Here is a 13,567-nt window from a genome sequence, read left to right as displayed (position 1 = left end):
GAGAACAATGCATTTGTAGAAATAAGTGTGTGCTGTGTGAGCTCTGAGGACATTAGAATGACTCCAAAGCTGACACAATTGTACCCTGGTAATCAATATGAACAGGGTGCACAATTTGTACAACAAGGATCGTTCATCTGGTTCTAACATCCAACTCTCCAATGGTTTTCGCGCGAAACTGTAACTGATGCATACAAAACAGATTCAGGTCCACATGAAAAAAGCCAAATTGTGAACATTCCACTCATAATCTGGCTTTTCTACATTTAACAAAGATTTAACACCAAGGCAATCAACACTCAATCTGGTCCCACACAACGGGAGAAGTGTGACTCCCCCTCAACCATCTACCACTTTAGGCCTCCCTCCCCAATCAAATATCTTGCTTTGAGCTGGACGAAGACGGGATGGCATTTAGCCTATTAAAAGACACTGGCCAGTATTCACATACCTCAATAATCCTGTCATGAATTTGCAGGCCTCCTTCCTTGGCTGCAGGCCCACTGTCAACTATCTTGGATACAAAGATTCCTTCACTGGATGATCCATCGTGGTTATCCTTTGGGTTAAAAAAACACATGCATGAATGCTAGGCATTAAGTTGAGCATGAAAGTAAAGCTTGCACTCTTAAAACAGTACTTGACTCTTGCTGTGTCCAAAGTGGCAATAGGGTAAAAGGTATTTGTTTCTCCTAATTTCTGTTTTAAACTAAAATACACGCACAGTAAAATATTTCAAACCACACCAAAGGACATAAAATGATGCGTCCCTGCCATCTCCAACCCATTGTCCTTCTTCCCCCGCCTATGGTAGCTATTTGACTTTATGCATCCTTTTGAAAACATTTTAACGCATCATATTCCTAAAATGCATTTGTTCCTTTTTGCACACAAATGCGATTATGCTAGTCTGACTCTTATGTCCTTGCCTCTCTCATTTAATTCTAAAAATCATGAAGATCTTCTGCTACCAATGCCCCATGTCTGCCTTACTTCTTAAAGTGACTGAACAGTATCCAACATGAGGCTAATAAACACTGTTTTCATTTGTTGTGATTAAACAATGCTGTGATAATACTCTCCTACTTGTATTTTAAATTATCTTTGCTATTATAGTTCTAGGGCAAATCCCTAACAATGGAACTGTTGGGTCAAAGGATATGTACATTTCAAAGATATTGCCAAATGGCTTTTCAGAGAGTTTATACTGATTGTTCATTAGACGGAGTGTTTTCCCACATCCTCATTTGCACAGAATGTTATTAAGCTTGTAAATATCTAATAATTTGACTGTGAAAACAGATATTTTGTTTTTGTTCCGACGCACTACCATCACTCTAGTCCTAATAAATTCTGATCTCCGACCTCCTTGAATCTCTTTAGATCTTTGAATTAAATGTCAGAACTAAAACTTTCTGGGAACGAAGACAGCTCACTGCTCAAACTCCTTCCTTTCCTTAAAATCAAAAGGCTCCAACAAGCTCATAAAAAACCCTCACAGCTTGTTCACGAACTTCTTTTCAAACAGCACTGCAATGAATTCTCTCCAAGTGTGTGGATTAAATTTCTAGTGATTAACAGATGGATTTATAAATTAAATGGCACGAGCATGTGATATTTCCAAACAAAATCATTTGAAATGTAAGCTCAGAATGTTCCACAACAACTCCGACATCTAGTCATGGTAAATTCCTTGTTGTATGTCATTAGAAGATTTATTTCAATAACAATCACTCTGAATACAAATACATAAAAATTCCATTTGTTAAAAATAACTCTGCAAATAAAACCTTTTCCGCTTTAAACAGCAAAAAACAAAACCAAAAAACAATCCCTATATTCTAAAGGGGTAAGGAAACGACTTCGAGTGTGATTCAATCTACCCCTTCAAATGCAACAGCAATAACTAAGCTTGGAAAAATGTACATTTCTCAGTCCTTCTCTCCTTCCTTCTTCACACTTCCCCAAACACACACACACACACACACACACACACACACAGTAAAATGTTATATGATTCACCAAAAGAAACCAAAATCACAACCTAAAATGAGCATTAAGTGTTTTTCCTGACATTTATCCCCACATGACAAAGATATGTCTCTAACTGGCATCTGGATTCCATCAACGCTCTTCCAAGAGAAGGGTCAGGGAGCCTGTGGGTGCTGTGTAGGATCATCTATCCTCAAAAGGCATCCCTTCCTAGCATCACAGTGCTCTGCACAGACTTCCTGCACACTAACCCTTTACCATCTGAATACCTCTGTGCCTCCTTCCTCTCTCACCACAGCCTTACTGAGGCACTAGTCTGAACACATCTGTGTAGTTCCCTACATGCACACCTGAAATGGATGCATAAAGCTGCACAGCAGCTTCCTTTACTGAGCACAAACTAGGTACCAGGTACACAGTGAGTGCTCTACGTGCACTGTTTAATCCTCACAATAATCACAAGTGATAAGTACCATTATTATCCATTCCACAGGTGAAAATCCTGAGATTGAGAGAGGTTCAGTAACTCAACCAAGGTCACACAGCTAAAAAGTGGTACAGCTCAGTTTCAAACTGAGGCGAAGTGGATCCTCTTGCACATTACATGCTCTGTGTACAATACTGTCTCCCACTGAGAAAACTCAAAACACACAGGAATTCAGAAGTGCAACATTTCAGGCTATGGAATATTCCACTAGATGAACCTGAAGAGTCTCAATGGACCACAAAAGATTTATGAACAAGCTTGAGTTCCCTAAGAGGTGATGTCAATATATCAAATGAAAAGAGATCTGTGTTTACTCTGATTTAACCACTTTGCATTTCTTGGCTGGAGAGAAAGAGGGAGATAGGGGATAGGATTTTGGCTTTCGTTTGTTTTGCAAAATACCACACTGCACATAAGTAATAACTCTTAAGGAGTACTAGAAAGCTCAAGCAAAAATTAGAGAGGAAGAAGCAAGAACAAACACCGGCAGTTAGATTAAATTGAGACAGTGGTGAGGGGTGGGGAAGGATGCAAAAAGCACATAAAGCAGGCCAGGCATGGCAGCTCACACCTGCACTCCCAGCGCTTTGTGAGGCCGAGGCTGGTGGATCACCTGAGCTCAGGAATTCAAGACCAGCCTGGGCAACATGGTGAAACCCCATCTCTACCAATACAAAAAATTAGCCAAGCATTTATGGTCCCAGCTACTTGGGAGGCTGAGGTGGGAGGATGGCTTGAGCCTGGGAGGCAGAGGTTGCCGTGAGCCAAGATTGTGCCACCGCACTCCAACCTGGGTGGCAGAGTGAGACCACCGTCTCAAAAAAAAAAAAAAAAAGCTAGATTTTTCTCTTAAAAGGTATCTCTTTATTATTAGTTTGTTTGGCTCCTCTCCTCAGAGAGTTAGTTAGAGCTATTTATCAAGGTCAACTAATATGACTTGGAATTTATTTTGTTTTGCTGCCTTGAGTAAGAGAGAAACGAAAGGGGATTGTTTTCATAGCAAGGGTACCTAAGTACACTTCCCAAAGGCTTAAGTGAAAGTTTGATACAACAGACTGGCTGCTGTTTCTTTAGGGTTATGAGGACTAAAAAATGAATGATATGATTTTGCTAAGAGTATTGCATACTGATCACGCAGTGAAAAGCCTTATGTCAGAGCTATGGCTAGGCTATTTCACAACCCAAACAAGCATCTAACACAGGAATTCCTCGGGAAACACGGACATCATTTGTACTGTATTCTTCTAGTAACTAACAACGTGTGTGCGTTGTTGCTCATCTTGGCTTTTTAGCATGTACTCAATGACCTGCCAGATTTTCTAGGCAACAGTGCAGAATACATTCAGGTTTCATGATGCTATTTCTGCTAATCAGGACAAATTCTGAAAAGCACTATGGCAAACACATGCACAGGGAATTAAATTTTCCTCTGGAAGCCATGCAGGCAGTTCTGGCAAAGAGACCACATAAATTGAAAATACTAATGCAAGCTACAAAATCAGGTCTGGCTTGTACTTAAAGCACCTTTTGTAAAAAAGAAAAAGAAAGTAACTTAAACCTGCTCTTTGGTAAGCACAGGGAAGAACTGTATTCCAGTGGGGCTGGAATGTCACTTTGCCCTGGTGAGTGTGGAAACTGAACACCATCTTCACTGGCTTTAACATAGTAGGTTTCCCAACAATCACTTGGCCACAGGCCTCTCCATTTTGAGCAATTTCCAACATTAGGCTTTGGTGTGGTTTAGACCTGGGGCAGAGAATAGGTCTTCTTGGTTTGGGTTCTTTTGTTTGCTATAGCTTGTGAAACATCTAATTGTGAAGTGAATCTTAATTTATTGAAGTTGTTTCTCAAAACTGGTAACAAAGGGCGGAGGAATAATTATGAGTGTAAACAAAGAACGGCCAACTCATCTGTGCTAAACGGCAAAACATGTTCTTGATGGTAAGTTGTAGAACATGGGCTCATGTTCTGACCCACGGGCTCAAGTCTGACCCTGCTGCTTCCTGGAGCCAAATGTCTAGATATTTGAGTGCAGTTTGCTCCCTCAGTCCCTCCTAAGGCTGGCGAGTGTGGAGGACCCCTGGCAGCAAGGACTAAATCAGAACAGCACATGATGACACGCAGCCTGGGATCTCAGACAACCAGTAAAAGGTAAAAATAAAAATATACCAACCTCACGTGGTTCTATAGTTTTTAAGAATTCCACGGAGAGAATGCAAGAAACACAACCATGTGATCACATCCCTGAGGCTCAATAAAGTGGGAATTATCCCTGTCCCCATCTACCCTCATATTTATAATGTATTCTCACCATTTAAAATGTTCTTTTTTATATGTATGTTTGGTAAGACAGATAATGTTCATCATTTTAACAACTACAAATCACATAATTAAGTTGTCGTTTCTGATAATAAACCATTGTTTGTTTGTTTTTGAAACTGTGGAATGGGCTAAAAGCAAAGGGAATTTAATCATCAATCTCTTTGTGTCACTCCCTTCAACTGAAGCCATGTGTTGGCCCCTCCCGCCCTAGGTAATTTAAATCCCAGACTCAAGACTTAGGCCCTTTGGGGTCAAGCCCTTGTTTTCTTCACCAGCCCTCTTTCTGACCACTTCCCTGCCCATCCCTCAACTCTTTCCACACTCTGCTTACTTGCAGCTCCCCCAGTTCCCAACTCTGTTCCTGCTCCAGGCCTTGTATGAGCTCCAGTCCCAACACCTGCAAAACCCCAGCGTCCAACTGCTTTCCTCTAGCTCAGGGGTCTTCACAGGTGAATGCATATAACACAATGCATTGGAATGGCAGGAGAACATACTTGACATTTTATTCATAGTCATATTTTAATTTCATTATTTAAAATACTCCCTTTTGTATGTAACTTTTCATAAGGCATATAATGTATTCATTTGGTAGTGTGTACGCATTATATATACAAACAAAATACGGTCCTCTGATCTAGCAAACTCCTGTTCAAACTTCTGAACTCAGCTCCAATGGCCCCTCCCCAGGACACCTCCTCCCGCAGGGTTAACTCATCCCAAGGTATCATTAGCTGTGGGCAGGCACAGAGTACATCAATGAAAGCAGTGCTATGCTCTCCCAACTCATCAGTCTCCCCATCTGGAGGTGAGCTCCATGAGGGCAGGGCACACCTATTCCTATCTGGATGGCTGGCATCTTCTCGTCCTTGAGGTTTCTGCTTACTACAATCTCCTCTTGTCTTTCCTGATAACCCAAGCTAATGATACCCTTTGCTTCTTGACTGGTATCTGCCATGTGCCATCCTCCCATTTTTTATCCTTCATCACACTTCTTCCAATCCAATCTGTAATTATTGTATTCACTTGTTTCTTGTCTGACATCCCCACCAGGACTCAATGACCACAGGGCCTCAGTCTTTCTGGCTTCCATTGTATCTCCTGGCCCTTAGCAAACAGCCTATGTTCAATACTTATTTGTTGAATGAAACATTTTTGTTTTCTTTTGCTTTCCTTTAACTATTTTCCTTTTAAGCTAATAAACAAGGAGATGGTCAGGAAAAGAAAAGGGTAAGGGATGGGACATATTCAGATAATCCCCCTTCAAATGTGAGATTCTGAAACACATCCAGTGCTCCTCTCCGGAGCCCATTCTTTGAACATTTTCCCCATAATTAAACTGACAGATTTGAATTCGGCCTCTTCTTTCTAAAGGAGGGTCTGCTGATCAATGTGGTGGTCAAAGAGCTGCAGTGGGAAGAGAAAGCAAAGGGATGCAGTCACCCACAAACTAGAGAATTGTCTCTAATGAACAGCTGACAGAGCAGAACTCAAGATCAGGCTTCCAGTCTGGAGCCCACACTCCAGCTCGGTCTAGGACGGTGGCTGGTTACCCAGTTCCAACTACACACATCTCAGGCAACTTCATTCAGCCCAACTGCTATACAATCCAAACAGAAATGTACCCCCTAACAAAAAAAAGAAATGCGCCCCCAAAACCAAACAGTTTAAATTAGTTGTTATATTACTAGGCCAATGCTGTTTTAGGAGACTATGCAATAAAAATCCCTAAGTGTGAAGATGTTAGATAGCCAATGAATTCTCTAACGACGCAGAGCAGAATGAAGTGAGCAAGGTTTCCTGCTCCTCACTGTCCCCTTCAAACCTTGACCTCTCTTTCCAGCTACACCAGGAAAAGGAAAAACACATTTTAGTAATTAACATACCACACTCGGCCGGCCACCAATAATATTGAATCCCAGGGAGCCGGAGTCCCGATGCAGGACAAGAGTCAGGCTTTTGGTTTCTTCACCCTGCAGGTAACAAATGAGATCAAACTTTTATGTACCAACAGGGAACAGACGGTAGGAATTTTCCTTCTATCTAAGTGTACTCAAGGACTACTCAGCTAATCATTACAAATTCTGTTATCTTTTGGGAATTTTAACTAAGGAAACTTCTGGAACCCAATCTGAAATTCTGTCTTGTGTTTAAGAGCTTATAAACATTTCTAGATACCATCTAACCCAGGAATGACCACCTAAGAATGTCTGGAGATGTCCAGACATGCCCAATGAACATTTTCTATGAATGACACCTTGGACTGCAAATGCATCTTTCTTTCGACCAGCCCATCACATGCAGGCTGTCTAGACGGCTACTTTGTTTCTCAACCATTCTCAACAGCGGCATTCATGTCATGTCATGAAAGGTTCAAATAGCAATCCTTTCGGAAGTGTGAGTGCATGCATGGCCCATCAATAGCCATCTCTGTTTGGGAGACTTGGGGAAAAATAGTGCATGAAAAGTGAGATGCAAACACACACGGAAAACAAAAAATCCTGAATCTTACTGAAAAGGGGGATGTGGCATTTTCACAAAGTAATTACTGTCCAATCCACACGAGACGCAGAGCTGTTTAACAGAAAGCACTCTGTTTAAGGCTGGTCAATGTGACCTTTAAATCAAACAAGTAGAAGTGACCCAGGCAGGTCACAGAGCGTAATGTTCGACAGTCAAAGGCAACAGAGATGCCAGGGAGAGTGTTCTCAACTAACACTCTCAAGTGAGAGCAGACAGATAAAAATAGATTTAACCTTATGTGAAAACTGTCATGTAATATTCTTTGACATAAACATTCAACTCGCTGATACACCTTTGACATGTTTTCAATAATATGGATGACATGCAAAACATCACAGCCTGTGTACTGCCTATAAATCGGCATTTGCTTCACTTAACATTTTCTATTTAAACACGGTAGTATTCAAATGTGGTATTTCTTTTAAATATAAAATATTTAATAAGCTGTTTTAAAAATAACACTCACAGCTTATGACAAGAGAGATTTTACTCTGATATTTTTGCTTTCTGTTCAAACTTTTGTCTTCTACCTTTTCTGGGGAAATAAATGGCCATATTTGAAAAGCATGAATGCAACTCTCTGACTCAACCACACTGGCAAAGGAAAGCACTGTTTGCACCTGCAGTGCCCTGTGAGTTTCCTGGAGCAGCGCTTCAGTTATTGCTATGGCTGTCAATGTGCAACTCTGGTTTCACATTTTGCCAGGAGAAATGTGCCCAGTAGAGCTAAAAAAATATATATATATATTATGAAAGATCAATGGGCTTCACCATGTAGAATTATCTCCATGCTTAAAGTCTTAAGCACAACCCCTTTCTCACGAGTAGTTATTATACAACCAAATTAAAGATATTTTCAGAACTTTCTTGTGAGCCTAAACATCAATTAGAAATACACTGTAAAAACAAAAATGACAATTTATTATGAGAAAAAGATACTCTGTTTCTGATGAAAGAACCAGGTGTCTTATAAGGACAACACAACATTCATTTCTTAAGAGTCACTTAATATATAAAATACAGAATTATATATAAAAAAGAAGCTAGTCTCTATCAAGTTACTGTACCCAACGAAAAACAGCAGAGCCTCTTTAATGACAGCCTACTGGTTTTTAAAAAATGTTCTGATAAACAGCACCACCATCAAAAGCATCTATCAACACTATCCCTCTTTATAACCAATTTGAACTGTAACAAGTTAATAGGCAATAACAACTTTCCTTTTTTAATTTTTTTTGAGATGGAGTCTTGCTCTTTCGCCCAGGCTGGACTGCAGTGGCACGATCTCGGCTCACTGCAAGCTCCGCCTCCCGGGTTGACGCCATTCTCCTATCTCAGCCTCCCAAGTAACTGGGACTACAGGCGCCTGCCACCGCGCCCGGCTAATTTTTTGTATTTCTTTAGTAGAGACGGGGTTTCACCGTGTTAGCCAAGATGGTCTTGATCTCCTGACCTCATGATCCACCCGCCTCGGCCTCCCAAAGTGCTGGGATTACAGGCGTGAGTCACCGCGCCCAGCCAATAGGCAATAACTTTCACTGCTCTAAAAGAAAATCCAGAAGCAACCTAATAGTTTTGAGATATAAACATGATTTTCAAATTGAAACAGTTTCTATCTTTCTACTTAGGAAGCTGAAAATCTCACTAAGTCCATTTCTTACTTTGCTATCTTAAGGGGGTGAAAAGTTAGAAATACATGGGAATTTGGCAAGTTATCTTACATATCTTACATGTCTGGCTTTCATAATTAATCAATGATAGAAACTGCACAGTTACACAGTAATCCAAGGCAGATGGCTTTAGTTTGACAATCTCAAGTGATGCACAAAAAAGAATGCACAATCACATGATTTAAAGGATTGGTCTTCAATCTACTGTGTGATAACCACTTATTCAAGAAAAAAAGAAGAAAATAATCTTATTATATCGCATTGAAAATGATAACAGCTAACATTTACTGGCTGCAAACTATGTGCCAGAAACTATACTGACAATTTAAGTGCTTTATTTCATTTTTTAATCCAAGCAATCTTAAAAATTGCACTACTACCATCCTCATGATATAGGTGGGAAGACTGAGGGAGAATGATTAAGAAAGTTGTCCCATGCTAAGGAGCTAGTAAAATGTTGAGCTGGGATTCAGACCCATACTTCCCAATCCTACATCTTAATTACACTTCTATACTACTCTCTTTCTGTGTAGAATATAAAAAATAATTGCACATAAGTTAGCAACATCTTAGGTCCTGTTCAAGATGGTTTTATTGTTGAAATTCCAAAAAGGAACTTATCAAAGGAGGGCTTACCCAGGAGGCCAGTATCAGAACAAAATTCCAAACTGTTTACTGAACTATTTATCTCCAAAGGAACCAATCTGAGATGTGTGAAGACATCTAAGTCCAGCCCTGACCTCAGAGATCTCTCCCAAGGGACAACTAAGACAATGTCTGAAATACAACATTCCTCAACCAAACAGCATCTTGCAAAGAATGTTTCTGAACAACTAAGTTAACTTCTATGCTTCCTTGCCAGATGCAATGCTGGGGAGAAACAAGGGTGTTCTTATTTTCTATAAGCATCTTGATCTAGTCTACTGTCCACAAGGGTCAGACATTGGCTTTAGGTTGCATTGCCTATTTTAGAGTTGATTTACAGTAGTAAAGCAACATGTAGAAGATTCAACACAGGATGCAGGGAGGGATAAAAGAAAATGTTCAGTCTGGGCTGAATTCCTTTCATTTCTCCAACTAATTACCAAAGGTTATTTGCTATTCTTTGACAACTTGATTCTGGTTTTTCCTTTTCACTCCTTTCCCCACAAACAACCTTAACTACTTTAGTTTAACTTCTAATTTTTCACAAGAAGTATTAATTGAGATTGTAAACAGATACCTTCATATAAAACATTTAACATGTTAACATTAACCTCTGCTTAACCATTTAACCTGTTCCTAGGGTCAAAATGCTTCAGGAGAGAGGGTACTTAAATAATTATCATTCAATTACATCCCACCGATTGAAAAGAGGTGTAAATGGGATAAGGGCAAAGGCTCTTATCAAAGCTGCTTTCCTGACTGTTCACAGACATGGTAACTGTGATAGGCAGCAGCATCTTTCATTTACAGGAAAATTTAACCAATATTGGTCTGTTTGGGGAGTTTATCATAACCCATGATTTGCAATGGTCTCAAAACATAGTAAAACAAAGAGGGAAATGAACCCAACTTCATAGAAACTGATAAGCCAACAAACACACTTGCCTTCCGAAGCAGGCATTTTATCAATGCTCTAAACCTGGAAAAACTGAGGCTCGGGGAAAATCACACACTTGCTCATGATCACATAGTGGCAAAGTGGGAAGGTCATGATTGGAACCCAGGTCCACATGTGACTCCGGTGCCTACAATCTTTGTACTGTGCTGGTAAATGTTTGCACCCTATTCTAAATCCTTCTGCCTCCAAAGACTGAGCCTGGCATGAAGGATCAGACAATTAATTCATCTGGCAATTAGAGTTTTAAGTAAGGCTTCTTTGGACTATGAAATAATAATTGCAAAGATTAAGAATGTCTACTATACCCTGAAAAGTATAAGACTATTATGCCATGACAGGAGCAGCATAATGGTTAAGTTCTCGGACCATCATGTCCATTGCATCTGGCAAGGAAGCACAGAAGGTGAACTTGGTTGTTCAAAAACATTCTTTGCAAGATGCTGTCTGGCTGAGAAATGTGTTTTGGACATTGTCTTAATTGTCCCTTGAGAGAGATTCTCTGAGTTCAGGGCTGGACTTAAGATGTCTTCAGGCATCTCAGATTGGTGCATCATCAGAGTCAGAATCTGAGATGTGTCCTCATCCACAGAAAGGGAATGATAATGGTTCCTTCTCATGTCACCAGTTCTCATGTCACCAGGTTACTAGGATGCATGACTGAGATAGACAGATACCCAAAGACTGCCTCAGTATGGCATCTGGCCAATAATTAGCACCCAAAACACAAGGCACAGTGCTACGCTGGACATACACATAGCTCAACACCGAGGTCACGATGCTCTTTTCCCACATACATTACTCTTCTACAAAATCTAGGCAATGGAGAATGCCTAATCTCGCTTTAACTTAGTCTAAAGCAAGTTTGGAAGAGCTGGGGCTTGAAAGCTAAGTAAATAAATATCATTATATATTCCTAACTATATCTATCTTTCTCTATGACTGGAAAAAGAGAGGCACATTTTAGGGGACCAGTGGAGTGACCACCAGGTAGACAATTTTTATTCTGAAGGTGGTGGGAGGAGACATGGGAAGGAAGATGAGGGGAGCAGCTCAGCTTGGACTTTCAGTAGAGCACAGGTAAGACAGGGAGATGATACTGACCAACTGGACTGTGGGCCAGGAAAAGGGGAAATCACATACATAACATGGTCACACCTGGAAGGGGATGGCCACAGGAGCAAAGGGGATGGGAAACAGATTTTGGCTCACAACAGGATAGGAGAAACATCAAGGCTAAGAAATGGTGAACTTAGGAACAGTGGAGGCAGAAACGAGCTGGGGAGTCTGGGAGTACAGGGTACTTCGGGATTGCTACACACTATAGACTGCTCCAAGTTCTACCATGTCAGTGGGTCTCGATGGGTTGGTATGAAAAGAAGGTGAAGAACAGAGGAAAAACAACAACAAATGGAAATGGAGTGGCACCTTCTTGGCAGCTTTCACAGAGTTGCCTTCTATTCAGTAACTCTTCCCAAAGGGCAAGTGCCTCTTCCCTTCAGTAATCCCGACCCAGAAGACTGAGGAGTTCTCAACAAGAACCTGGGATGCAGGGTGCAGAAGGGTGGTTCTGGTCATATTCTGGAGCCCAGTGACATCTGTTTCCTTGGGCTGGTCAAGAAGCTCTATCGGATCCTTAGCACCCTAGCCCCCACCCAAACACAATTCAAGAGGTTAGCTGGGCCCCTAATGCAACGTAGGATCTCCCTGGGAGAAGCTTAGGTCTTTAGGATTGAGAAAAGGCAGGGACATATTAACCTTGGAGAAGGGGTTGTGGGTATCCAGACCTTAACACTGACATGAACCATCCAAAGTGCCTAAGCCAAGATACAAGCAGATATGCAAGCCCACTTTTCAGGAAGATACAGTTGATTTTGTTTAAAAGAAGCTTTGCTATTATATTTGAACATGTAACTATTAGATCGATGTTAAAATTACCCCAAATAATCTTCTCAGCTTTCAACTCAAGGTCTAATTGGATAAGAATTGGTTGGGGGAAGAAAAGTCACAGTGGAAAATCAAAAATTGAATGTAATTTGAATGTCAAAAAGACATCTTAGGAGGCTGCATTTTTTTAAGCATCCAAGAATGTGAACCATCTATTGGCAAAGTCCGTTTTCTCTTTAGTATTACTCTGTCACCATTCTCCTCCAAACCATCCAGCCTCAAAAGCTTGGACACAAGACATCTCCTAATCAGTGTGGTGGTTCACAGGGTCCATCCACGCCACTGTCAATGTGGACTCTTTTTAAAAACTCCTTTTCTGCCTAAGGACAGGTGTTGCCTAATGATGTCTGTTGTGGGACTCACAGCAGAGAACTGGCTAGACCAGAAAGCTGTCCAGTGGGTTTTGAGAAATGTAACTGACTGACCGCCAGTCTGTGTGAGGTAACACCTCGCAGCCTCAGATTATGTAAAGCTCACAAAGACCCACTAGTCTTCACACAGCTGGGAAACAGCTCTGTCTGTTGACTAGTGAAATGAAAGCACTGTATATTTGGCTGTTTCCAGGCAAAAATGTGCAGAGATGGGGGTTGAGGGGACCAAGAGGTAGAGCTGGCTGCCAGAAATTCTGTACTGAAGAACTGGTGATGTCTTCACTCCTATGCTTTTGTTCTCTTTGTAGTTAAAACTTTTACAATTATTAATGGTGAAGCAGTTTGGACCAGCCTTGCCTTGTAATTCCACCCAGCTCTAAGGAAGTGATTCTTGCAGAAGAACATAAGAGGAAACTGTTCCAAAGCCTAAGACTGAAGGTAGTCATAAGGACGGTGCTTGAAATTAAGTTGAAATTGGATGAGACACTCAACGAAAGTATTAACAGGATGTTTCTGTCATCAAAAAAAGATGTAGAGAGAATGAAGGGAGACAAAGGGCATGAGGGAACAGGTAGAAAAAAAAACAAGAGCGTTTCCAGAGTCATAATATCTGCACAATAGTTCACACAGTCCTAAGCCAAACAAGATATTTTTGAAA

The 13,567-nt window shown here is 40.8% G+C and overlaps 1 protein-coding gene across 1 annotated transcript in view; it reads right to left on the bottom strand.

The window, feature by feature from the left end:
- Positions 1–13,567, bottom strand: part of PDZRN3 (PDZ domain containing ring finger 3) — a 242,725-nt gene that overhangs the window by 219,448 nt on the left and 9,710 nt on the right. The window contains exons 2-3 of the mRNA XM_030801604.1: positions 6,685–6,771; positions 452–559 (exon numbers count right to left, since the gene is read on the bottom strand). Of these exons, the coding sequence (XP_030657464.1) occupies positions 452–559; positions 6,685–6,771 (195 nt within the window). The remainder of the gene's footprint in view (positions 1–451; positions 560–6,684; positions 6,772–13,567) is intronic.

This window comes from Nomascus leucogenys, chromosome 21, assembly GCF_006542625.1.
Source record: "Nomascus leucogenys isolate Asia chromosome 21, Asia_NLE_v1, whole genome shotgun sequence".
NCBI classification, from domain to species: Eukaryota; Metazoa; Chordata; class Mammalia; order Primates; family Hylobatidae; genus Nomascus; species Nomascus leucogenys.
The sequence above is the reverse complement of the archived record's forward strand: the minus strand, read 5'-3'. Positions and strand labels throughout refer to the sequence as shown.